At 44.9% G+C, this 27,640-nt stretch overlaps 2 protein-coding genes across 2 annotated transcripts in view; both read left to right on the top strand.

Annotated features, from left to right (window-relative positions):
* RSPO4 (R-spondin 4) overlaps positions 1-9,356 on the top strand; it is a 53,032-nt gene extending 43,676 nt beyond the window's left edge. The window contains exons 2-5 of the mRNA XM_081949803.1: positions 1,223-1,411; positions 2,868-3,011; positions 4,681-4,866; positions 6,361-9,356. Coding sequence (XP_081805929.1) covers positions 1,223-1,411; positions 2,868-3,011; positions 4,681-4,866; positions 6,361-6,443 — 602 coding nt within the window. The 3' untranslated portion in view covers positions 6,444-9,356. The remainder of the gene's footprint in view (positions 1-1,222; positions 1,412-2,867; positions 3,012-4,680; positions 4,867-6,360) is intronic.
* Positions 9,357-20,926: 11,570 nt separating this feature from the next.
* ANGPT4 (angiopoietin 4) overlaps positions 20,927-27,640 on the top strand; it is a 41,532-nt gene continuing 34,818 nt past the window's right edge. Inside the window, exon 1 of the mRNA XM_081949727.1 lies at positions 20,927-21,408. Within this exon, the coding sequence (XP_081805853.1) occupies positions 21,094-21,408 (315 nt within the window). The 5' untranslated portion in view covers positions 20,927-21,093. The remainder of the gene's footprint in view (positions 21,409-27,640) is intronic.

Raw genomic sequence — 27,640 nt, 5'->3', positions numbered from 1 at the left:
GTCCAGAGGTGGATTGGTGGACTTCACACACACGCACACACCTCCGCTGAGCCTCGGGAAAACCTCTCTATATGGAACCAGTCCCTGGCACTAATTAATTAATTTAATTAATCAATCCTAATTTGCATTAACACAGGGATGGAAACAAGATCATGTGAGATATTAATACCACTCGATAAAGCTTTTAGTAAGGCCACGCCTAGAGTACTGGATCCAGTTTTGGTCCCCACACTATAAAAAAGATGTGGAGACTCTAGAAAAAGTGCAGAGAAGAGCAACCAGGATGATGAGGGGACTGGAGGCTCAAACATCAGATGGACGGTTGCAGGAACTGGGCCTGGCTAGTCTAGGGAAGAGAAGGACCAGGGGAGGCAGGAGAGCAGCCTTCTTCTAGCATATTGGAGGGGCTGCCACAGAGAGGAGGGGGTCAAGCTATTCTTCACAGCACCTGAAGGCCGGACAAGGAATAATAATGGATGGAAACTGACCAAGGAGAGATTTAACCTGGAAATAAGGAAGAGTTTTCTGACAGTGAGAACCATCAACCGATGGAACAGAAGTTGCCTTTGGAAGCTGTGGGAGCTTTGTCACTGGAGGCTTTCAAGAAGAGACTGGACTGCCATCGGTCTCCTGCTTGGGTTGGACTAGATTACCTACAAGGTCCCTTCCAACTCTATTAATATGAATCTATCTGATCAAAGCAGGCCTGGAGGCTAAAACATATGATTAAAGGTTGCAGGAACTGGGCCTGGCTAGTCTAGGGAAGAGAAGGTATTGTATTGTATTAAGTATGATTTGTATTGTATTGTATTGTAAGGACCAGGGGAGACAGGAGAGCAGCCTTCCAATATTTGAGGGGGCTGCCACAGAGAGGAGGGGGTCAAGCTATTTTCCAAGGCACCCAAAGGCCAGACAAGGAATAATAATGGATGGAAACTGATTCAACCTGGAAATAAGGAGGAATTTTCTGACAGGAGGGAACAGAAGTTGCCTTCAGAAGTTGTGGGAGCTTCATCCCTGGAGGCTTTCAAGAAGAGACTGGACTGCCATCTGTCAGAAACGGTGTAGGGTCTCCTGCTTGGGCGGAGGGTTGGACTAGATGACCTACAAGGTCCCTTCCAACTCCGTTATTCCATAAAACCCCAAAAGATTGGGGGAGGGGGCGGCACTGGACTAGATGACCTCGAAGGTCCCTTCTGTTATTCTGTATTTTTTTTTTCAGTGAGTGCCGCCATGTTTGAGAACTGCACTGGTTGCATGATGTGCTCCGAAGACAACGGTTGCGTCTCCTGCCAGCAGCGTCTCTTCCTGCTCATCTGGAGGGACGGCATCCGACAATATGGGGCCTGCGTCCACGGCTGCCCACGGGGCTACTACGGGCAGCGAAGTATGGACGTCAACCGATGCATGAGTAGGTAGCCAGCATTGTGGGAAACCAATTCGGGGAGGAGGAGTTGAGAGCGTGTCAGCAAGGTAGAAACATGCCGGTAGAAGGAAGGCCGTGCAATTTGGGGCAATTTTGAAATCCTCATTTCTCAGTGTTCTTTATCTGATTCCTTTTTAATTTATTAAAAAAACAAATTTAAATAGGAACTTCCCTCCCCCCCAAAAAAAGATATGACAAAGGCAAAATCAAACTGGACAAAATATTTGAGAAAGAGGCACATTTTAAAAGAAAAAGATTGATCGTGTAAGATAAAATCACCTTTATTGTCCCTTCTGACTTGGAAGGACCCTGGATGGATTAGAGATAAGCTTTCGCAGCTAAAGCAGGACTAGAACTCCCAGTCTCCTGGTGATTGGCCCAAAGGCAGCCAGCCGGCTTTCATACCTAAGGTGGGACTAGAATTCCCAGTCTCCTGGTGATTGGCCCAAAAGCAGCCAGCCGGCTTTCATACCTAAGGTGGGACTAGAATTCCCAGTCTCCTGGTGATTGGCCCAGATTTACCCAGCCGGCTTTCATACCTAAGGTGGATTAGAACTTGCTGTCTTCTTGTGATTGGCCTGAAGTCACTCGGCTGACTTTGATAGCTAAGGCAGGACTAGAACTCCCAGTCTCCCAATGATTGACCTGAACTCAAGACCTGCCCTAACAAATGGCTCCATGTGCTACCTGTGGAAGGCGTGCCATAGGTTCACCATCACGGGTATAGGTGATACCTTGCTCAGTAGTAGTAACTGTGAGAGGGATCTTGGAGTCCTAGTGGACAACCATTTAAATATGAGCCAGCTGCCCAAAAAGCCAACACAGTCCTAGGCTGCATCAACAGAGGGATAGAATCAAGATCACGTGAAGTGTTAATACCACTTTATAATGCCTTGGTAAGGCCACACTTGGAATATTTGCATCCAGTTCTGGTCGCCACAATGTAAAAAAGATGCGGAGACTCTAGAAAGAGTGCAGAGAAGAGCAACAAAGAGGATGAGGGGAATGGAGGCTAAAACATATGAAGAACGGTTGCAGGAACTGGGTATGTTTAGCTTAAGAGAAAGAAGGACTAGGGGAGACAGGATAGCAGTCTTCCAATATCTCAGGGGTTGCCACAAAGAAGAGGGAGTCAAACTATTCTCCAAGGCACCTGAGGGCAGAACAAGAAGCAACGGGTGGAAAATAATCAAGGAGAGAAGCTACTTAGAACTGAGGAGAAACTTCCTGACAGTTAGACCAATGAATCGGTGGAACAGAAGTTGCCTCCAGAAGTTGTGAATGCCCCAACACTGGAAGTCTTTAAGAAGATGCTGGATAGCCATTTGTCTGAAACGGTATAGGGTTTCCTGCCTAGGCAGGGGGTTGGACTAGAAGACCTCCAAGGTCCCTTCCAACTATTCTATTCTAAAGGTGGCTTTTTCTAACCTCTTTGTGCTAGAATGCCGGTCGCCCAACTGCGAGAGCTGCTTCAGCAAAGACTTTTGCATGAAATGCCAAGATCGCTTCTACCTGCACAAAGGGAAGTGCTTAAACACCTGTCCTCCGGACACCATGGCCTGGCACAGCACCTGGGAATGCCAAGGTAAGCCAAGCTGCAGGAGGGAGTAGCCTCCTACCCCCTTTCCCCACCCCTCCACTGCATCCCGGGAGCAGAGTTCTGAACCACCTGCTGCAAAAGTGGTGTCGAATTGACTCTGCGCCACAAGCTGGATTGGGGCCCAGAAATGACTCAGCTTGCGTCTTGTGTCCAGCTAGGCAAACTTCCACCTGGTAGCAATTCGGGCCTTGGGCTACATGGACATAGAGCTTGGCAACTGGTAGAAGAGAATGTTGGGTGCTCAGGAGTGAACTGTGGGGTCCTTGGTGCTGTCTGAGCTTGGGGGATTTCTTGCGGGCATTTCGTCATGGCACTGATGATGTTACCTAGTTTGGCAATGAAACGTCAGCTAGTAAATCACCAAGCTCAGAGAGCACCAAGGACCCCACAGTCCTCCTCTTCTTCCTCCCTCCCTCCTTCTTTCCCTCAACCACCTCCTTCTCCTCCTCTTCCTCCAACCCCCCTCCCTTCTAGTACTGATGATGCTACCTAGATGGGTAATGAAATGTCTGCAAGAAAACAATCAAACTCAGAGGGTACCAAGGATCCCACATTGTTGTTGTCGTCGTCGTCGTCCTCCTCCTCCTCCTCCTCCTCCTCCTCCTCCTCCTCCTCCTCCTCCTCCTCCTCCTCCTCCTCCTCCTCCTTCAACTTCATTCTGCAAACACCATTCCTTTCAAACACAGATGATGTTCCCTAGTTGGGTCATGAAATATCTGTAAGAAAACCACCAAGCTCAGAGAGCACCAAGGATCCCACAGTCGTCCTCCTGCCTCTTCCCTCCTCCCTCCTCTCCAGGAGCCCCACTCCCTGCTAGCCCTGATAATGTTCCCTAGTATGGTCATGAAAGATTGGCAAGAAAACGATCAGACTCAGACAGTACCAATCCCCTTACAGTCCTCTTTCTCCTTCTCCTTTTCTTTCTGTCCCTTTCGTTTTCCTTTCCTTTCCTTTCCTCCTTTCCTTCTCTATTTCCTTTCCTTTACTACTTCAGTTCCCTCTTCTCCCTCCTCCTTTTCTCTCCTTCTCTTTTCTTTTATGTCCTTTTCCCTTTCCTTCCCTTCACTCCCCCCCTCCTCCTCCTTTTCTCTCCTCCTCCTCTTTTCCTTTATGCCCCTTTTATTTTCCTTTCCTTTTTTCCTTTCCTCCTTTCCTTCTCTATTTCCTTTCCTTTACTTCACTTCCCTCTTTCTCCTCCTCCCCCTTTTCTCTCCTCCTCCTTCTCTTTTCTTTTATGTCTTTTTCCTTTCCTTCACTTCACTTCCCTCTTCCTCCTTCTCCTCCTCCTCCTCCTTTTCTCTCCTTCTCCTCTTTTCCTTTATGTCCCTTTTATTTTCATTTCCTTTTTTCTTTTCCTTTCCTTCTTCTCCCTTTCCTTTCCTTTTTTCCCTTTCCTTCACTTCCCTCTCCTCCTCCTCCTCCTCCTCCTCCTCCTCCTCCTCCTCCTCCTCCTCCTCCTCCTCCTCCTCCACCCTCCTCCCCAACCCCCATTCCCTTCTAGCCCTGACAATGTTTCCTAGTTTGGTCAGGAATCGTCTGCAAGAAAACCACCCAGCTCAGAGAGCACCAAGGACCCTACAGTTTGGCAACTGACAAGGTCCTAGTCCTGATTGTGTCTTACTTCTCTCTTCCCTTCTCCCCCTCTCCACCCCAGAAAACTGTGAGGCAGCCCCCTGGGGCAATTGGAGCCCCTGCACCAACCAAGGTCGGATGTGTGGGTACAAGTGGGGCTCAAAAGTTCGAGTCCGGGAGACACTCCAGAGCGGGAAGGACCAGGCGGCTCTGTGTCCAGCGCTGTCCGAGACCCAGAACTGTCTGATGAAGAGACATTGTCCTGGAGGTAAGAGTTGGCAGCCAGGTCACGTGACTGGAGCCCTGCCCTGGGCTGTCCTTACAAAAGGTCCTACGGTCTTGTCGGCCTAACTTTCCAACCACCTTTCTTAGCGCTTAGCAATAGCCCTTAGACTTATAGACCGCTTCCCAGGGCTCTCTAAGCGGTTTACAGAGTCAACCTCTGGCCCCCAACCATCTGGGTCCTCATTTTAGCGACCTCGGAAGGACGGAAGGCTGAGTTGGCCTTGAGCCGGTCAGGATCGAATTGCTGGCAGCAGGCAGAGTTAGCCTGCCATGCTGCACATAGATAGATAGATAGATAGATAGATAGATAGATAGATAGATAGATAGATGATAGATAGATAGATAGATAGATATGGATGGAGATAGATAGATAGATAGATAGATAGATAGATAGATAGATAGATAGATAGATGATAGATAGATAGATTAGATAGGTAGATGAGATAGATAGATAGATAGATAGATAGATAGAAGATAGATAGATAGATAGATAGATACAGTAGATAGATAGAGTAGATAGATAGATACAGTAGATAGATAGATACAGTAGATAGATAGATAGATAGATAGATGATAGATAGATAGATAGATAGATAAGTAGATAGATAGAGTAGATAGATAGATACAGTAGATAGATAGATACAGTAGATAGATAGATACAGTAGATAGATAGATACAGTAGATAGATAGATAGATAGATAGATAGATAGATAGATAGATAGATAGATAGATAGATAAATAGCAATAGCACTTAGACTTATATACCACTTCATTGTGCTTTAGGGGCCCCTCTAAGCAGTTTACAGAGTCAACAAATGGCCAACGATCTGGGCCCTCATTTTACCAACCTTGGAAGGAGAGAAGGATGAGTCAACCTTGAGCCGGTCAGAATCAAACCGCTGGCAGTGGGCAGAGTTAGTCTGCAATACTGCACTCTAACCACTGAGCCACCATGGAAGGAAGGAAGGAAGGAAGAACAGTTAGACTTATATACAGCTTCACGGTGCTTTACAGCCCTCTCTAAGTGGTTTACAGAGTCAGCCTCTTGCCCCCAACAATCTGGGTCCTCATTTTACTTACCTAGGAAGGAGGGAAGGCTGAGTCAACCTGGATGGATGGGTGGATGGAGAGATAGAGAGATAGGGAGGGAGAGAGGGAGGGAGGGAGAGAGAGAGATAATAGATATAAGATTTCAGAAGCTATTAAGCTGATTTTGCAAAATTTGCCAAAGTCGAGCCAACTTTCATCTCCTCTCACTCCTTGCCCTGACAATATTCTGGCACAACACCCCCCTCCCAATAAAACCAGTGGGCTGGTGTTGAAAAAGAGAGTGGGAAACCAGATGTGAAGGGGGTGTCTGTTCTTTTTGGCGGAGGGAGAAAATATTTGGCTTACTAATAGCAAACAGGGGCTCCCCCAGCCAAAGATTTCACGCTTTGGTAAGGAAGTAGCCTGACTCCTCTCCTTTGCCTTGCAGAGAAGAATGAAAACATGAGGAGAAGCAAGAAGGAAAGGCAGCAGAGGAGGAAGAAAAGAATAGATGCCTTCAAGGTGGCTTAATGAGCTTCAGAGCGAGTGGCCTTGCCCTGGAGGTGGTCAACACCCATTGAAGTCCAACAAAGAGCTCCATCACTGGCCAAATTAAATAAAAATTAGGATGGTTTCTATCTCTTTCTTCCTGCCTTTCAAGGATCCTGCTCTCCGTTCTCCTTCAAGCTTGTCCTTGTCAAGTTCTCCTTCCACCATGATGGTTTGTGGTGGCACCTCTTGACCTTCTCTCCAGCGTGGTCAGACAACAGAAGATGGAAGGTAGATCCCATGCACCATCTTTTCCCATATTGACGTCTGTAGCGTCATCTCCTCACCTTTCATCCATCCCCCTCTCCATCATAGGGACCTTTGACTTTATGAAAACTAGGACATCATCACTGAAGGAACCAATGAAGGAACCCAAATAAGAAGGGACTAACTCTTGCTCTTTGACCTGCTATGGAAGAGGAGGAGATGGACCATCCAGAAGAGCTGAAGAACCACACAGCGTCCTATCTAAAGACCCCAAGGAATGGACCTCGGGAGGGAATGCAAGATCTCATCTAGCTGTCTCCTGGTTCTTCCTCCACCTCCCCTTAGAAGGGTTTTCCTGAATCTTTCTCACTGTTACTCATTCTAGAAATAGAATCGATTGTCCAACAAACATGAGTTTAAGAGAAAGGAAGAGCTAAACTGGGATTTAGATTGTCCAACGAACATGAGTTTAAGAGAAAGGAAGAACCAAACTGGGATTTAGATTGTCCAACGAACATGAGTTTAAGAGAAAGGAAGAGCTAAACTGGGATTTAGATGTTGTCCCCGTTTTTTCTCAACCAAGAGGTTGAGACGATTGTGGTCATGGACAACCAACCTATGCAGAACCTTTCATTTCTAGAACTCCCAGCTACGACTTTCTGACTTCAACTAGATTATCTGCCAATCTTTGTGAACCCAACAAGTTCCTCCTTTCTGCTTTCTCGAAACACTGAGTTCCCATCACCAGATCTTGTCCGTGTTCCTCCAGCAAAAGTTCAAATTGGCCACGGTGAGGATGGGACATCTTGGTCCAACCTCAAATGGAGAATCACACGCTTGGAGCAAACTAGAATGCCATCAGCTCAAGCTAATGATAAAAAATTGAATTTTTCAAGGCATCCGAAGTTCTTGGAGGCTAAAATACAAGAAGAGCAGTTGCAGGAATTTGGTTTGGCTAGTCTAGAGAACAGAAGGAAAAGAAGGGGAGACACGATAGCAGCCTTCCAGGATTGGAGGGGCTGCCCCAAAGAGGAGAGGGTCAACTTATTTTCCAAAGCTCCTGAAGGCAGGAGAAGAAACAATGGATGGAAACGGATCAAGGAGAGAAGCAACCTGGAATTAAGGAGAAACTTCCTAACAATGAGAGCAATCAACCAGTGGAACTGCTTGCCACCAGAAGCTGTGGGAGCTCCTCCATCACTGGAGGTTTTCCAGAAGAGACTGGACAGGCACTTGCCTGAAATGGTAGAGGGTCTCCTGCTTGAGTAGGGGGTCGGACTAGAAGACCTCCAAGGTCCCCTTCCAGCTCTGTCATTCTGTCTTTTAAGTGTACAACTTTCTCCAACCTTTTGCACAGATGTATTTGTGCGCTGCTTCCAATATGTTGGTGTAAGAAACACCAGAAGAAAAACAGGGAAAGTTGGAGGGTGTTTTTTTTTTGTTTCTTTATCAAAGGATTCAAATGTGACATTTGTATTTAATTTTTCAGAGTCCTAATTTTTTACTGCTGCAAAATCCTAAATTCATTTTTTTAAACGAAGCCATGGCTGTGAGCTAGTCCATGAGTTACAGTTATGGCTTTACTGACCATTCGAAGTGACAATGGCAACGAGAAAAAAGTCCCTTACGACTGGTCCTCGCACTTATAACCGTCATGCATCCTCAGCATCCCACACGGTCACAATATGGGTACTTGGGAAGCGGCACCTGTTAACAAGGCTTACCGCGTTCCCTGGTCACGTGACCATCATTTCTGAACTTTCCGCCGGCTTTCGACAAGCGGAGTCAACGGGAAAGCCAGATTCACTTAAGGACCGTGCGATCCGCTTAACAACCGTGGCAGAAAAGGAGTGTAAAATTCAGCGTGGATTACTTCCAACAGCCACTTTGCTTAGCGATGGAAATTTTGCTCCAACATTTTGGTCGTAAGGCAAGGACTGCCCCTACAGAGTTGGAATAATCCTTGTGTTGGATATCATTCTTGTAGAATTTCCTTTCAAACTTTTCTCACTGAAATAATTGTGAAAACGATATGTCAGCAGATATTCACTAAAAAAATAAATGTAAATCTACATTTCCCCCCCATCAGGCTGCAGACTTCTGATAAGTTTCTGTATTTTGGGATGAAAGAGGGAGCAACACATTCTTATTTCTATAAATAAATAGATTTTATATATATTATAGAGAATTTATTTCTAGAAGGGCAATGTATTTAAAAGAAAATCCTTCATATCTTTTTGAAATATATATATTTTGCGGTGGGGGGGGACTTTTGTTAAAACGAAGCATTGTGAATAACCTTCGGGGTCTCAGACCTCATCAGATCTTTTATTCTGCTTTAATTTTTAGCAGAAAAATTAGCCAGGAGGGGAGGGGGGGAAGTGTGGGTCCCCCCCCCCCGACTTTTTAATTAATGGCCATGGGGAGGCGCCCAAGAGTCAACAAACAAAGTAATTTTGTAATCAACTCTTGCATTTTGCAATCCATCTTCCTGCTGATGTACTGGGATCGCAGAACCCATCCTCCCCAGCCAGTACAAGAACAACACCATCCAGTGTCCCCAGCTGAACTAGAAAGTGCGAAGGAGTAAGGAAGGAGTAAAACATTGTGTATTTCTTTTCTTTTGTATTCTGTTGAAAAGCAGGGTAAACGTTTGTTCAGTATTCAATAAAAGACATCTGTTTAAAAAACCTCACACTTTGTCTTGTGTGTGTGTGGCAGATCCTCGCATATCGGCCAGGTTTTCACTTTAAGACGGCTGGCCCCAGTTTGGGATGCTTGGCAGAAACATGGGGCTAAAATGTGGTAACATCATCAGTGCTGGAAGGTAGGAAAAAATCCTTAGCCGGATCATGAAAACATCTACAAGAAAGCAACCAAGTTCATAGAAGATCAAACCCACAATCCTGCATTTCCACCTTTCTCCTCCTCTTCCTTCTATTTCATTCTGCAAACACCACTCCTTTCAAACACTGATGAGGTTAACTAGTTGGGTCATGAAATGTCTAAGAAAACAATCAAGTTTATGGAGCACCAAGGACCCCTCAATCATCTTTGTCCACCTTCCTTCCTTTCCTTCCTTCCTTCCCTCCCTCCCTCCTCCTCTCACCTCCTCTTCCTTCTATTTCATTCTGCAAACACCACTCCTTTCAAACACTGATGAGGTTAACTAGTTGGGTCATGAAATGTCTAAAAACAATCAAGTCCATAGAGCACCAAGGACCCCTCAATCCTTCTCGTCCACCTCCCTCCCTCCTCTTCCTCCCCCTCCATTCTGCAAACACTACTTCTTTCAAATACTGATTTTGTTACCTAGTTGGGTCTTGAAATGTCTGTAAGAAAGCAAGCTCAGAGAGCATCAAAGATTCACAGTTCTCCTCCTCCTCCTCTTCTCTTCCATCTTCCTTCCTTCTTCTGCTTCTCATCTTTTCTCCTTCTTCTCTTTATTCTTCTTCTCCTTCCCTCTCTGTGCCTCTGACCCAGAGCCCTCATCAGAGCCTTCCTCTTCCACTGCCAGGAGATGGCAGTACAATCCAATCATGGGAGCAAAAAAAATGAATTTAATTCTTTCTGTCCAATCTTTTGGGTATCTGGCTTTTTTCTCCTGCAGATCCTCAGGAGGAGGAAGTAGAAAGGCTGAAGCTTGAGGCCCAACACCAAAACTTGGCAACCGGCCTCCGTCCAAATTTCCACCCAGCCCAGAGGTGAAATGTCTTGGGAAGGATAGGGTCAGCCCTTGGTCCAGCTGAGACCAGCCTCCGGGGCCTTCCGAAAAGGCTATGGGGAAAAATAAACAGACATTTTCAAAAACATTAACCCCAATCTGCCTTTTTATCCCTTGGGGGGGGGAGGCATTTTGCCATCCCTTTTCTGTCCTCCCCCAACTTAGAATAAGAGTTGGAAGGGACCTTGCAGGTCATCTAGTCCAACCCTCCGCCCAAGTAGGAGACCCTACACCATTTCCGACAGATGGCAGTCCAGTCTCTTCTTGAAAGCCTCCAGGGAGGAAGGTCCCACAATTTCTGAATAACAGAATAGTATCAGAGTTGGAAGGGATCTTGTAGGTCATATAGTCCAACCCCCCTCCCCCCACCCAAGCAGGAGATCCTATGCCATTTCATAGATTAAACAGAGTTGGAAGGGACCTTGTAGGTCATCTAGTGCAACCCCCCCCCCAAGCAGGAGACCTTACACCATTTCTGACAGATGGCAGTCCAGTCTCTTCTTGAAAGCCTCCAGTGAGGAAGCTCCCACAACCTCTGAAGGCAACTTCTGCTCCATCGCTTGATAGTGTAAGGTTTGAGAATACGTGGAGACCCATAGAAGTTTGAGAACACACCCAAGTCACGATGAGTCAAACAAAATGAGACTTAAATGGAGGCTTGAATAACAATCAGCATTTAATACAATACAATACAATACAATACAATACAATACAATACAATACAATACAATACAATAGCAGAGTTGGAAGGAACCTTGGGGGTCTTCTAGCCCAACCTCTTGCCTAGGCAGGAAACCGGACACCACTTCAGACAAATAGTTATCCAACATCTTCTTAAAGACTTCCAGTGTTGGGGTATTCACAACTTCTGGAGGCAACTTCTGTTCCACTGATTAATTGTTCCAACTGTCATGAAATTTCTCCTCAGTTCTAGGTTGCTTCTCTCCTTGATTAGTTTCCACCCATTGCTTCTTGTTCTACCCTCAGGTGCTTTGGAGAATAGTTTGACTCCCTCTTCTTTACAATACAATACAATAGCAGAGTTGGAAGGGACCTTGGAGGTCTTCTAGTCCAACCCCCTGCCTAGGCAGGAAACCCTATACCGTTTCAGACAAATGGCTATCCAACATCTTCTTAAAGACTTCCAGTGTTGGGGCATTCACAACTTCTGGAGGCAACTTCTGTTCCACTGATTCATTGTTCTCACTGTCAGGAAGTTTCTCCTCAGATCTAAGTTGCTTCTCTCCTTGATTAGTTTCCACCCATTGCTTTTTGTTCTGCCCTCAGGTGCCTTGGAGAACAGTTTGACTCCCTCTTCTTTGTGGCAACCCCTGAGATATTGGAAGGCTGCTATCATGTCTCCCCTAGTCCTTCTTTCTATTAAACTAGACATCTTTGATCAAAGTTTAAAGACATGATGGTCAGTTGTTCCCAACCTACCCCAAGGATATGCAGGGAAGAACTCCCCTTCAGAGAAGGTGTACCTCTTTTTTTATACAGTTAAATTATCATAGAATAACATCCTGGCTTTACAATACTCCTCACTAGCCTTATCAGCATTATCTCTTTCCTCTGTTCCCAGATTAGCCATTTGGCCCCCTGTTGTGAAGGGCACAGATCAAAGGTGAGATAGATTCTCAGGCAGAAGGGTGGTGGGGACATATCAAAGGTGTCAGTTTTACAGCTCTTTACAGCTCCATTCCAGGATAGGTTCTACACCCATAGATTGCAGATTGATAAGAGCTCAAATGGCAAGGATTTGACATTTGCCAGATATTCTACAGACCCTAATAACAGGGCCACAGGAGGTCAGTTGCAGGGAACAAAAGGCACTTACAGCACGCAAGCTTATAGTCACAAATACAAGGCATAACATATGCGTGTTACAGAAAACAAATGTTTCTATTAAAACCAACGAGTTTGTATCCTTATTACTATTCCCCTTCAATAGAATGGAATAGAACAGGAAGGGACCTTGTAGGTCATCTAGTCCTGCCCCCTGATCAAGCAGGAGACCCAATATACCAGGGATGGGAACCTTTTCAGCACCAAGTGCCCAAACTGGAACGCATGTGTGTGTGTGTGTGTGCACGCTCGAGTGCCAAAAACCCAAAGACCAGCTGGCCGGTGCACATCTGCCTGTTTTTGGGGCCATTTTTCGGTCCGTTCTCAGGCTGTTTTCAGGCCATTTTGGATCATTTTTCAGACCATTTTTCTGGCACTCCGGTCCCTGCGAAGACCAGCTGGCGACGGTGCCCGTGCCCAAAGAGAGATCTCCGCATGCCACCTCTGGCATACGTGCCATAGGTTTGCCATCCCTGCAATATACCATCCCAGACATGGGATTGCCCTGTCTTCTTGAAAATCTCCAGTAATGGAACACCCACTATTTCTGGAGGCAACTTCTGTTCCACTGGTTAATTGTCCTCACTCTTCGGAAGTGTCTCCTCAGTTCCAAGTTGCTTACTTTCCATCCGTCGCTTCTCGTTCTGCCTTCAGGTGCTTTGGAGAATTATTTGACAGCAGCCTCTCAAATATTGGAACACTGCTATTATGTTTCCCCCTGGTCTTTCTCTTCTCTAAAGTAGCCAAACCCAATGCCTGCAACTGTTTGTCATAGGTTTTAGACTCCAATCTCCTTATCATCATCTTCGCTGCTCTTCTCTGAACTTTTTCCATCTTTTTCGGTAGCCTGGTGACCAAAATTGGTTGCAGGTGTGATCTTGCATTTAGGAGCCCGGGCATTATCATTAAATAAAAGCTTTCCCTCTACAAATTCCACATTTTCAGGCTAGTGATTTCCACAGATAATATGCTAACATTTTTCTTTTAAAAAAAAATCAGGCGGAAATGTTAATCCCATCCCAGCAGGCCCAGCAAGAGAAGCATGTGGTGGGTCAAGCCAAGCCAGGGTCTTCAGACCCTTCCTAAAAATAGGGAGATGTCTTCTAAAGACATCCAAACGATCTCCAGGACAGAGATCAGCCCCCTCCCCCCACCCCAGTTCCCCCACAGCCTGGTGTGTCTCTGCTCTCATACTCATGTTGTGTTATGATTGGCAACTGGTTGCGAGTACAGGGACCTCTTCCCCTCTCCGGTATGCCCTGGAGAGCAAGCTGGCACTGTGAACTCAGAAGGAGATTAATCATGTGCTGGATTTGTTGGTCAGGCTTGGGGGCTGGAAGGGGAGGGGGCGGAGGGGGAGAGAGAGAGGGTGGCAGATGCCAAACGATGGAGTGATTTAAAGATTGCAGGGTTCCCAGGGAAAGGGGCCATCTAGAGAACAAGAATGTAAGCACGGTTGATGGATAAAGTTCTTAACTCCTAGGAAGTAAAGATTGTTCCTTTCCTTTCCCTTCCCCTTCCTTTCCATCTTTCCTTCCCTTTTCCTTTCCTCCCTTTCCATCTTTCTTTTAAATCTTTCCTTCCCCTTCCCCTTTCCTTTCGTCTTTTCTTTCAATACAATACAATACAATAGCAGAGTTGGAAGGGATCCTGGAGGTCTTCTAGTCCAACCCCCTGCCTAGGCAGGAAACCCTACACCTTTTCAGACAAATGGCTATCCAGCATCTTCTTAAAGACATCCAAATGATCTCCATGACAGAGTTCAGCCCCCTCTCCCCACCCCAGTTCTCCGCAGCCTGGTGTGTCTCTACTGGTGTGTTTCCTTTCCCCCTTTCCATCTTTCCTTCCCCTTTTCACCTTTCTTTCTCTTTCCCTTTCCCTTCCCCTTTCCTTTCCTTTCCATCTTTCTTTTTTCTTCGTTCCTTCCTTTTCCATCATTCCTCCCCTCCCCTCCAATCTCCTCTCCTCCCCCGCTCTCTCCTTCTATCCCTTCCCTTCCAGAAAAACAGAGTAACAGAGTTGGAAGGGACCTTGGAGGTCTTCTAGCCCAACCCCCTGCTCAAGTAGGAGACCCTATATCATTTCAAACAAATGGCTGTCCAGTCTCTTCTTTAAAACCTTCAGTGATGGAATCACCCCCAACTTCTGATGACATTGCTTCTTGTCCTGCCCTCAGGTGCCTTGGAGAATAGTTTGACTCCCTCTTCTTTGTGGCAACCCCTGAGATATTGGAACACTGCTATCATGTCTCCCCTAGTCCTTCTTTTCATTAAACTAGCCATGCCCAGTTCCTGCAAACGTTCTTCATATGTGTGTTGGGTGAATCCAAAAGATGGTTAACCTGATGAATGTCAATGTATTCTTGATCTTTTAGAAGGGTTGCTGCATGATCATTATTGTGTTGAGTTTTCTTTAAACATATTTGAATTCTTCAGTCTGTTCTAATACTGGATAAAATGGGGTGCGGGTTGCTTTGATTTTGGGTGGCACTAAAATCAAATGATGCAACTCAGCTCAATCAACTCAATGCAACTCAGCTCAAAGCAGCTCAGCCCAGCCCAGCCCAACTCAACTCAAGTGAACTCAACTCAATACAGTTCAACTCAACACAACTCAAGTTATTCAACTCAGGTCAACACAATGCAGTCTAGCCTAGCCCAGTCCAACCCAAAGCAACCCAACTCAACTCACTCAACTCAATGCAATTCAAATCAACACAATGCAGCCCACCCCATCCCAAAGCAACCCAACCCAACCCAACTCACTCAACTCAATTCAACTCAACACAACGCAGCCCAGACCAGCCCAATGCAACTCAAGTCATTCAACTCAATGCAACTCAGCTCAACACAATGCACCTTAACCCAGCCCAACTCAACTCAATCCACTCAATGCAATGCAGCCCAGCCCAACTCAATTCAAACTCAATGCAACTCAGCTCCATATAATGCACTCTAGCCCATCCCAGCCCAGGTCAATGCAACTCAACTCAATCCACTCAACTCAATGCAGCTCAGGTCAACTCAACCCAATGCAGCCCATCCCAACCCAACCCAACCCTACCCAATCCAATGTAATCCAATCCAACTCACACCATGCCCCTTATATCTGTGCATATAAAAGACTTTTAAAGAAATAAATGTATCTCTTTGGGGGCTTTCGGAAGATGTAAAAACTCCTAGCTTGCAGTCCTGGAGTTGCTGATCAGATTGCAGCAAAGCCAGTTGACTCTTCCCCCTTCACTTGTCTTACCCGTTCCAAACAGACTCTGAAAACATGTTTAATGTGCCCTTAGGAAAACATCCCCATCCACCCCTTCCTTCCCACGTGGGGGAGCCTGGCAGCCTTTGAGCCTTTCCCAAAATAGCAGCTTTCTAGCAACACTCTGCCTGGCTGCAGGCCAAATGGGTCCTAAACAGGCCCTAAATCATCACTCTGGCTTTTCCACTCAGTTTTGATTCCAGAGGAGGAGACAAGAGGGGAGCTAATCCTGCCAGTTGGGCATGGGGAGGAGAGGGGGGGGGGTGCGGAGAATTAAATGTGAAGAATTCTCTTTAGCTGACAAGAAGCTCCCCCTTGCTTTTGAGCGATGCCTTTGCCCTCAAAAAACAAAGGAAACACTTCCGGAGCTCTTCCTGTTGCTTCTCTGAACAGCTGGTATCGATCAGGAAAACCCCACCCAGAGTAAACAGCATCACCTTCCTTTGCATCGCAGGCAGGAGGTTTGGCTTCCAGGAAGCTGGGATTTCGAGGAATCCCTGGTGAAGAGTGACTGGGGAGGGGGACATTGAGGTGATACAGGAAAAGCCCTCTATGAAATCCCTTCCTTCGCCTTTTAACTAATACTAGCTGATAATCCAGGGTTGCCCAGAACCAATCCCCCTTGCTCTCTCTCTCTCTCTTTCTTTCTTTCTTTCTTTCTTTCTTTCTTTCTTTCTTTCTTTCTTTCTTTCTTTCTCTCTCTCTCTCTCTCTCTCTCTCTCTCTCTCTCTCTCCCTCCCTCCCTTCCTTCCTTCATTTTAAGAACCAACCCTTCTTCCCAGAAGCAGCCCCCTTGTGGAGTACTGTGAAGCCGTTACCATGGCAACTCCACTGTGCTGTACAGTAGAAGCCATTTTAAGGCACAACAGGCTGCATCTTAACAGAACTTGAATCCAAACAATGCACGCGATCACTGTTAAAGATACTGTGATGTGACACTATAGATATAATTCAGTCCTTTTCATTTCAGCGGCCCAGGTGTTCCGGAGTTATGCTGGAACACACAGACAGACAGACACACACACACACACACACACACACACACTGAGGGGTGTATTACCCCCTCAGTACTTTTTTCCAGAGAGTAAGTCATCTGGGTACCAAGTTTGCTCAAAATTGGTCGAGGCGTTCTAGGGTTATGCTGGAACACACACACACACACAATATAGATATATAGATAGATTGATAGATAGATTGATAGATAGATTGATAGATAGATATAGATAGATAGATAGATAGATAGATAGATAGATAGATAGATATAGATATAATAGATATAGATAGATTATCAATCTATTGATAGATAGATATAGATTGATAGATAGATAGATAGATAGATAGATATAGATAGATATAGATAGATAGATAGATAGATAGATATAGATATAATAGATATAGATAGATTGATAGATAGATATAGATAGATAGATAGATAGATAGATAGATAGATAGATAGATATAGATAGATATAAGATAGATATAGATAGATAGATAGATAGATAGATAGATAGATAGATATAGATAGATATAGATAGATAGATAGATAGATAAAGATAGATAGATAGATAGATAGATATAGATAGATAGATAGATATGAGATAGAAATAGAGATAGATAGATAGATAGATAGATAGATAGATAGATAGATAGATAGATAGATATAGATAGATAGATAGATAGATAGATAGATATGAGATAGAGATAGAGATAGAGATAGATAGATAGATAGATAGATAGATAGATATAGATAGATATGAGATAGAGATAGAGATAGATAGATAGATAGATAGATAGATAGATAGATATAGATAGATATGAGATAGAGATAGAGATAGATAGATAGATAGATAGATAGATAGATAGATAGATAGATAGATAGATAGATAGATATAGATATAGATATAGATATAGATATAGATATAGATATAGAGGGAGTCATTTTCCTGGTTACTGCTGCGCATGTATACCCAAAGATCAGCTGGCCGGCGTGCGTACTCACACTGGAAAACCGAAGACTAGCTCTTCCAGTTCCCGGCGCTGTCACATACACGAAGGTCAGCTGATTGTGGCGCACACCTGTGCTCCAGGAACCTGGAAGAGGAATGGGCAACCTCATGCGTGCCTGGCAACATGGCTCCATGTGCCACTAAGGGCATGCGTGCCATAGTCTTCATTAGACTAGACATACCCATACCCAATCTGCAACCTTCATGTATTTTAGCCTCCAGTCCCCTAATCAGCTTTGTTGCTCTTCCCTGCGCTCTTTCTAGAGCTGTGATGGTGAAGCTATGGCATGTGCACACTGGCAATTTGATTTTCAGCCTTCCGGAGGGCCGGGGAGGCTGTTTTCTCCCTCCCCAGGCTTCAGGAAAGCCTCCAGAGCCTAGAGAGGGCAAAAAAACAGGCCCAACCAGAAGTTCGGGGAACAAACATCCGGTTGGCATGATGAGTCTGTTTTTTGCCCTCCCCAGGTTATGGAGGCCTCCCTGAAGCCTGGGGAGGGTGGAAACGGCCTCCCCCGGTCCCCCAGAGGCCCCGGAGAGTCCGTTTCCGCTCTCCCCAAGCTTCAGGAAAGCCTCCTTAGGCTGGGGAGGGTGAAAATCTCCCCCCCGCATGGAAGTCGCTCATACATGCGCTGTAGGGGGCCTGCGCATGTGTGCGATAGTGGACACACACACAGTTTTGGTACAATCCCTGTTGTAGAGTCTCCACATCCTTTTTATAGGGCGGCAATCAAAACTGGACGCCCTATTCCAAGTATGGTCTGACTGAGGCCTTATCAAGTGGCATGAACATTTCAGGTGATCTTGGTTGAAACATCAAAACTACTGCTATTGGTTCTATGAAATTTGGGGGCTACAGAACTCCTCTTGGGGAGAGACCGAGGAAGTAGACCCACCAACTCAAATTGCCTTGTGTTGTCTTAGTTAGAGCCCTGGTTAGGCTATCTAGAACAGCGTTCTAGATTCCCCATGGAAAGCCGTTCAGCTTCACGGTTCTGAACCAACTCTGGTCAGCCTGCCTCAGTTTAACATCAAGCAGATTGGGGAGGGGTCCTGGGTGCTCTCTGAGCGTGCTGGTTTTGCTGCAGACGTTTCAGTGCGAGAAGGGAATGGGCTCCGAGGAAGAGGAGGAGGAGGATGACTGTGGGGTCCTTGGTGCTCTCTGAGCTTGGTAGTTTTCTTGCAGATGTTTCATGACCCAACTAGGTAACATCATCAATACAATACAATAGCAGAGTTGGAAGGGACCTTGGAGGTCTTCTAGTCCAATCCCCTGCCTAGGCAGGAAACCTTATACCGTTTCAGACAAATAGCTATCCAACATCTTCTTAAAGACTTCCAGTGCTAGAAAGGAATGGGCTCCGAGGAGGAGGAGGAGGAGAAGGAGGAGGAGGAGGAGGAGGAGGAGGAGGAGGAGGAGGAGGAGGAGGAGGAAGAGGAAGAGGAAGAGGAGGAGGAGGAGGACTATGGGTCCTTGATGCTCTCTGAGTCTGGTGGTTTTTTTGCAGACATTTCATGACCCAACTAGGTAACATCATCAGTGCCGGAGTAGAGGAGGAGGGTGTTGTTCATGGAGAGCTCTGAGCTTGGTGGTTTTCCTGCAGACGTTTCATGACCCAAATAGGTGACATCATCGTGCTAGAAGGGAGGGGGGGCCTGCTCTAATGTTAATTTCTAATTTAAACATTGGGGGGGGGAGGGAGGAAACGCAGAGAAAACAGAACCAATTTCCTTCCATTAATGAAGTCATGCGAAGAAACGTTAAGCCAATCTTTTTTTTTAAAGGGAGGTGGGGAGTGGGGTGGGTGGGTTTCCTTGCAGTTGCAGAAGTCAGTTGGATTCAAAGCTAAAGCATGCAAAGATTGACAGGCTTCTTACTCCCCCTCCCTGCAAAAACCACCAACGGTGTACATTGACTTAAAGCCCTCCATGTGGATTTTTAAAAATCATATCACCCCACTCACTTTTGGGTTGCCCTGTTGTGAGTGTGTAACCTTCAGATTGAAATATGAGCTCTTGTAACAGGATTGGAGTGTGTGTGTGTGTGTGTGTGTGTGTGTGTAATTCTTGCCAAGGAGTTCGTGTTTCTTTCTGTTCCTTTTCTCCTCCTTCCTCCTCCTGTTCCCATCCTTCTTCCTTCTCTTCCTCCTCTTCCCTTCCTTCTTTTCCTTCTGTCTCCATTTTCTCCAACCCCCTCCCTGCAAACCCCACTCCCTTCTAGCACTGATGATGTTCCCTAGTAGGGTCATGAAACGCCTGCAAGAAAACAGCCAGGCTCAGAGAGCACCCAAGACCCCATAGTACTTCTCCCCTCTCCCCTTCTCATTCGCCTTCTCCTTCTCTTCAATCAGAATAGAGCTGGTAGGGACCTTGGAGGTCTTCTAGTCCAACCCTCTACTGAAGCAGGAGACCCTACTTCATTTCAGACTGTCCAGTCTCTTCTTAAAAACCTCCAGTGATGGAGCAGCCACAACTTCTGGAGGCAAGTGGTTCCACTGGTTAATTGTCCTAATTGCCAGGAGATTGTCTATCTCCTTAATTCTAGGTTGCTTCCCTCCCGGATTAGTTTCCATCCGTTGCTTGTTGTCCTGCCTTCTGGTGCTTTGGGGAAATAATTCTTGTTTGGTTTTGAGTGTTGAAATTTCTCAAACATCCAAATTTCGTGGAAAAGAGGATCCCCAGATTTACAAAACCAGAAATGAGAATCAGAATCGAGCTGGAAGGGACCTTGGTGGTCTTCTAGTCCAGCCCCCTGCTCAAGCAGGAGGCCCTATACCCTTTCAGACAAATGGTTGTCTAATCTCTTCTTAAAAGCCTCCAGTGTTTCATAGCATTCACAACTTCTGGTGGAAAGCAGTTCCACCGGATAATTGTCCTCACTGTCAGGAAATTTCTCCTCAGTTCTAAGTTGCTTCTCTGCTTGTTTAGTTTCCATCCCTTGCTTCTTGTTCTACCCACAGATGCCTTGGAGAATAGCTTGACTCCCTCTTCTTTGGGGCAGCTCCCCAAATTCTCCTCCTCCTCTTCCTCCTCCTCCTCTTGCCCCCTTCTTCTTGGGGGCAGCCCCTCAAATTCTCCTCCTCCTCTTCCTCCTCCTCCTCTTGCCCCCTTCTTCTTGGGGGCAGCCCCTCAAATTCTCCTCCTCCTCTTCCTCCTCCTCTTGCCCCCCTCTTCCTTGGGGCAGCCCCTCAAATTCTCCTCCTCCCCCCCCTCCTCTTTGCAGGACTGACCTCATACCTCCTGAAACCAGGCGGATGATTAAAGAAAGCGAAAAAGAAAAGAAAAAAGAAAAAAAACCCAGACTGGTTGAGGAAGGGGGGGAGGGGGGCTGTCAAAAGAAAGAGGGGGAGGGGCAGAGGGAGAGAGGAAGTTCTAATTTTACAGAATGTGAATGCATTGAGAAAGGGGGGGGGGGGTAGAGAATCAGCCTGACCCAGAGAAGGAAGAGAGCAGCCCTTCCCGCTGGCATCATCCCCAGTCCTGCATCCCCGGCGCTGGCTGCAAGCGGAGAGTTTTAGCCGAGAAAACCCAACTTTAAGGACCGGGGATAAGGGTGAGAGGGTGGGCTTTTCCCGGCCCCCACCTGGCCGCCATGCAGTTCACCCTCCTGGCTCTCCTTGCCCTCCTCGGTGCCCTGATGGCAGCCCGGGGGGCGAAGGGCAGCCAGAGGAGGGCCAGCGAGGGGGTCTTACGCCGCCGCGCCCACCGCGTCCAGCAAGGGCGCTGCAGTTACACCTTCGTCCTCCCCGAAGCGGATCCTCCCCCCTGCCAATCCCCCGGAGACCCTCTGGGCATCAACGCCCTGCAGCGGGATTCTCCCGGGGACCCTTTTCCCGACGGGCAGCCCACCCCCAAGGTCCAACAGCTGGAGAGGATTTTGGAAAATAACACTCAGTGGCTCCTGAAGGTAATTTTTATAATTTTTTTATTTTATACAATATTTAAAATACATATGATTTATTTCAATAAATTGATATTTATTAAAATAATAAATATAAATTGATATTTATTAAAATAATAAATATAAATTGATATTTATTAAAATAATAAATATAAATTAATATTTATTAAAACAATAAATATAAATTGATATTTATTAAAATAATAAATATAATATTATACTTATATATAAATATTAACACTGCATTCAGTTTTGGTTGATATAGAAAAGATGTGGAGACTCTAGAAAGAGTGCAGAGAAGAGCAACAAAGATGATTAGGGGACTGGAGACTAAAACATATGAAGAACGCTTGCAGGAACTGGGTATGTTTAGCTTAAGAGAAAGAAGGACTAGGGGAGACATGATAGCAGTGTTCCAATATCTCAGGGGTTGCCACAAAGAAGAGGGAGTCAAGCTATCTTCCAAATCCCCTGAGGGCAGAACAAGAAGCAATGGGTGGAAACTCATCAAGGAGAGAAGCAACTTAGAACTGAGGAGAAACTTCCTGACAGTTAGAACAATTAATCAGTGGAACAGAAGTTGCCTCCAGAAGTTGTAAATGCCCCAACACTGGAAGTCTTTAAGAAGATGTTGGATAGCCATTTGTCTGGAACGGTATAGGGTTTCCTGCCTAGGCAGGGGGTTGGACTAGAAGACCTCCAAGGTCCCTTCCAACTCTGCTATTGTATTGTATTGTAATATTTAATAAAATAATAAAAATAAATTAATATTTATAATAAATTAATATTTATTTATTAATAAAATAAAGGAAAGGGGACAAGTGGGATGAACAGAGAGATAACAGATGCATTAAGAGAGGGACAGAATCAAGAGGAGTGAAATAGTAGTACCACTTTATAATGCCTTACAGCGTGGCTCAGATGCTGAGCTTGTCCATCAGAATGTCTGGCAGTTCGAATCCCTAGTGCTGGGTAACCGAGTGAGCTCCTGTGACTCGTCCCAGCGTCTGCCAACCTAGCAGTCCGAAACCATGTAAAAAATGCAAGTAGAAAAACAGGGACCACCTTTGGTAGGAAGGAAACAGTGTTCCATGCGCCTTTGGCATTGAGTCATGCTGGCCACATGACCACAGAGATGTCTTCGGACAGCGCTGGCTCTTCGGCTTCGAAATGGAGATGAGCACCGCCCCCTAGGGTTGGGAACAATTAGCACGCATGTGCCAGGAGAACCTTTACTTACAATGCCTTGGGAAGGCCACACTTGGAATACTGCATCCAGTTTTGGTCGCCATGATGTAGAAAAGATGTGGAGACTCTGGAAAGAGTGCAGAGAAGAGCAACCAAGAGGATTAGGGGCCTGGAGGCTAAAGCATATGAAGAACGGCTGCAGGAACTGGGAATGTCTAGTTTAATGAAAAGAAGGACCAGGGGAGACATGATAGCATCTTCCAATATCTCAGGGGACGCCACAAAGAAGAAGAAGTCAAGCTATTCTCCAAGGCACCTGAAGGAGCAATGAGTGGAAACTAATCAAGAAGAGAAGCAACCAGGAACTAAGGAGAAATTTCCTGACTGTGAGGACAATTAACCAGTGGAACAACTTGCCTCCAGAAGTTGTGAATGCTCCAACATTGAGAAGAGGTTGGACAACCACTTGACTGAAGTGGTGTAGGGTTTCCTGTCTAGGCAGGGGGTTGGACTAGAAGACCTCTAAGGTTCCTTACAACTCTTGTCATTCTATTCTATCTTTGTTGTTCTTCTCTGCACACTTTTTGCAACCTCAGCATCGGGTGTCCAAAATGAGTCTTGTCATTTGTGAGAACTTTGGGTTGATCCTCAAGGGAGAACTTACAGTTGATCCAACGATCCATGGCTTCCTTCTTTTGTCTCTCCGTGGTCTTCTCGTAAATCTTCTCCAACATCAAACCATCCGGACCTTTCCAGCTTTTGATGATCTGTATCCAGGGCTCCAGTGTCCCCCCCCCCCTTCCTTGCCACATGGTCGCATTTTTCACCTGCATTTATGGCTGTTTGCAATTTCCCACCATCCTGTGGCCTCCATTTCCAATGTCCTTGCTTGGGAACTGGCGTTTACTTCCGATTTACTTCCTGACCTAGTTAATGCATGGAGAAAATGGTTCTTAACCTTGGCCGCCTCAAGGAGAGAAGCAACTTAGAACTGAGGAGAAACTTCCTGACAGTGAGAACCATTAATCAGTGGAACAGAAGTTGCCTCCAGAAGTTGTGAATGCTCCAACACTGGAAGTCTTTAAGAAGATGTTGGATAGCTATTTGTCTGAAGTGGGGAAGGGTTTCCTGCCTAGGCAGGGGGTTGGACTAGAAGACCTCCAAGGTCCCTTCCAACTCTACTATTGTATTATTATTATTGTATTGTAAGTTGGTGGACTTCAATTCTCAGAATTCCCCAGCCAGCAATTTGGCTGCCATTTTGATTTTTGATATATATATTTTTTACTCCCAGACAAAAATATCCCTATTTGCTTTGCTTATTATTTTATTGTTTTATTTTATTTATCATTTTATTCAGTTTAAGCCTCACTCAATTCCAATTAAATCCAGGTAGTTCACAATATAATAACCACAATTCTGGGAGCTGGAAGGCCACACGTTTTTTAATTGCCCAGATTGAGGGAAACTGAAATGGAGGATTGACCACAACTTGACCACTCAAGTCAAAAGAACGATAGGGGAACGACATGAGGCAAAAAACGTAAAGGACTCCTGATCCTAATATCTTTTTGCCTTCATCACTTTACTGCCTAAGATTAGATTTTTTTTTTTTTAAGAAGGATAACCAACCAGAGGGGTACATAGAGAGAGGGGAGTGCAAAAAAGTCAAGATGGCAGCCACAATCACGATTGAAGCCCCAACTGTTAAAAAGGGTTGGAGGACGTTTGGCCTCATGGTTATGGCCGCCATTTTGATGTTTTTGACCCTCAGTATTCTTTTATTTTTTTTCTTATTATTTCATTTCATTTATTATTTCACTTCACGTCACGTTATTTCGTTTCACTTCACTTTATATTATTTTATTATTTCATTTCACTTCATTTTATTTTATTACTTCATCACATCACGTCAAGTCGCGTCACATCATTTTACTTAATTTTATTGTTTCACTTCACGTCAGTTTAGAATAGAAGAGAAGAGAAAACATAGAAGAGAAGAGAAGAGAAAACATGGAATAGAAGAGAAGAGAAAACATGGAATAGAAGAGAATAGAATAGAAGAGGAGAAGAGAAAACACGGAATAGAAGAGAAAACATGGAATAGAATAGAATAGAATAGAAGAGGAGAAAAGAAGAGAAGAGAAGAGAAGAGAAAACATGGAATAAAATAGAATAGAAAAGAAAACATGGAATAGAACAATATACAATACAATAGGAATAGTAATAGGAATAGAACTGGAAGGGACCTTGGAGGTCTTCTAGTCCAGCCCCCTGCTCAAGCAGGAGAACCCATATCATTTTAGATAAGTGACCTTATTTTATTTTGTTATATTACTTCATTTCATTTTATTTTATATTATTTTATTACTTCATTTCATTTCATTTCATATTATTTTACTCACTTCACTTCACTTTATTTTTTATTTGATTTTGATTTTATTATTTATTCTTCAGTTTAGGCCTCATCTGATTCCAAACGGCTCTGGTTGGCTCGCAATGTAAGCACAGTGTAAAAATACAATCCTGGATGAATAACCAGGGGAAAAATAAGAACATTTTTTTTTAAAAAAATAAAATAAATCAAGAACAAGAACAACATGATGGTCCAGCAACAATACACAAAACAGAGTGGTTTGATCCTGAGGGAACTTTGTGAAAATTTGAGAAGAGATTTGGGGATCACTGCAATCCCATCCTTGCCTGTTCCTCTTTTCCCCCTCATGGCACTTTATATAAACAAGGTACTTATCCCATCCTGGGAAACAAGAGTTTAAAACAAAATGTTTATGTCAGCTTCTGGCAACTGCTGGAATAAATATTGGCTGCATTCAGGACATCCTTGGAAGTTCTCAATCACACAAACAATGTTGATTTGATTTTGTACCATCAACTCCCAGTTGACTTTTAGTGACCGCAGAGAAAGTGTCTAGGGAGATTCTCCGTCATCCAGGTCGTGGTTGTCCCAAAGTTGCTTTTTTTAAGAGGCAACTGGACTTTTGGGGTTTTTCTTTGAAGACGTTTTGCCTTTTCATCCAAGGAGCTTCTTCAGCTCTGAATGGATGGTGGAATCCATCCAATGAATGGTGGAATCCATCACTTGATAAGGCCACACTTGGAATATTTGCATCCAGTGTTGGTTGCCACGATGTAGAAAAGATGCGGAGACTTTAGAAAGAGTGCAGAGAAGAGCAACAAAGAGGATTTACAGGGCTGGAGACTAAAACATATGAAGAACGGTTGCAGGAACTGGGTAGGTCTAGTTTAATGAAAAGAAGGACCAGGGGAGACATGATAGCAGTCTTCCAATATCTCAGGGGTTGCCACAAAGAAGTGGGAGTCAACTATTCCCCAAGGCACCTGAGGGTAGAACAAGAAGCAATGGGTGGAAACTAATCAAGGAGAGAAGCAACTTAGAGCTAAGGATTAATTTCCTGACAGTCAGAACAATTAATCAGTGGAAGTTGCCTCCAGAAGTTGTGAATGCTCCAACACCGGAAGTTTGCAAGAAGAGATTGGATAACTATCTGTCTTAAGTGATGTAGGATTTCCTGCCTAGTCAGGGGGTTGAGGACTTCCAAGATCCCTTCCAGCTCTGTTGTTATTAATGAGGTCTTCAAGGAAAAACGAAGTTAACTTGTCTTTTTGGGGAAAAAGCACCTTTGGGACATCCTGGGCAAATGGTTGTCCAATGTTTCTTTGAAAACCTTCAATGATGGAACACCCATAACTTCTAAAAGCAAACTGTTCCATTGATTAATTGTTCTCCCTGCCAGGAAATTCTTCCTTATTTCGAGGTTGGATCTTCCTCTGAGCAGCTTCCACCCATTGCTTCTTCTTGTCCTGCCCTTGTTCCTGGTTGTCCTCTTCTCTTCTGCTTTCCCCAACATTATGGACTTCTGAAAGGATCCCTATCTTCAGCTAGATGATTGATTAGGTGCTCATTGTTGACTCTTAACAATCAACTTAAGCGTTGATTAAGGATGGAGGGTCTGGGGACAGGTCTTTCAGTTCTTCCAATAATGTCCCCATCATCACCGTAGCTAGAGAGATCTGCCTTGATTCTGCTCATCCTTTTTCTTTTCCTCTTTCCCAACATTGATTGATTAGGCAACATCAACTCAGTGTCTCCTCTTAGCAGCCATAAATCTCAACTTTTCCAAGCTGAGCAGTGTCTCCATCGACTTGCAATTGACTTGTTGTTGGGTGTCTTCTTCTGTTTCCTTCCACTTTTCTTGGCATTGTGGACTTGGTCAAGGAGATTGATTATGCATCATCAAGTCTCTGTTGACATTTAGTGACCAAATAGAGCAAATAATGTTCTCCAGGGTTATCTGTTCTTTTAGCTCTTTGAATAGGCCCTCATTGATGCTGTAACTGAGTCCATAAACTTTGACTCATGTTAACAATATTTAGAACAGGGGTGTCCAAACTTGGGAACTTTAAGACTTGTGGACTTCAACTCCCAGAATGCAGAGAGAGAGACAGAGAGAGAGAATATGAATGTGAATGATTGCATGCTGCCATGCTGGCTCAGGAATTCTGGGAGTTGAAGTCCACAAGTCTTAAAGTTCCCAAGTTTGGACACCCCTGATTTAGAATAAAGTACAGTAGAGTATAGTAGAATAGAATAGAAAATAGGAATATAGAACAGAAAAATAGAATAGAATAGAAGCTGGAAGGCACTATGAAGGGTTGGAAGGGATCTTGGAAGACTTCTAGTCCAACCTCCTGCTTACGCAGGAAACCCTACACCACCTCAGACAGATGGTTATCCAATCTCTTCTTAAAAACTTCCGGTTATGGAGCTTTCACAACCTCTGGAGGCAACTTCTGTTCCACTGATTAATTGTTCTCACTGTCAGGAAATTTCTCCTTAGTTCCAGGTTGCTTCTCTCCTTGATTAGTTTCCACCCATTGCTTCTTGTCCTGCTCTCGGGGGCTTTGGGAGAATAGGTTGACCCCCCCCTCTTCTTTGGAGCAGCCCTTCAAATATCGGAAGACTCATGTCTCCCCTGGTCCTTCTTTTCATCAGACTAGACATACCCAG

Source organism: Natrix helvetica, assembly GCF_964273705.1.
Source record: "Natrix helvetica genome assembly, chromosome: 3".
Lineage (NCBI taxonomy): Eukaryota > Metazoa > Chordata > Lepidosauria > Squamata > Natricidae > Natrix > Natrix helvetica.
The sequence above is the reverse complement of the archived record's forward strand: the minus strand, read 5'-3'. Positions and strand labels throughout refer to the sequence as shown.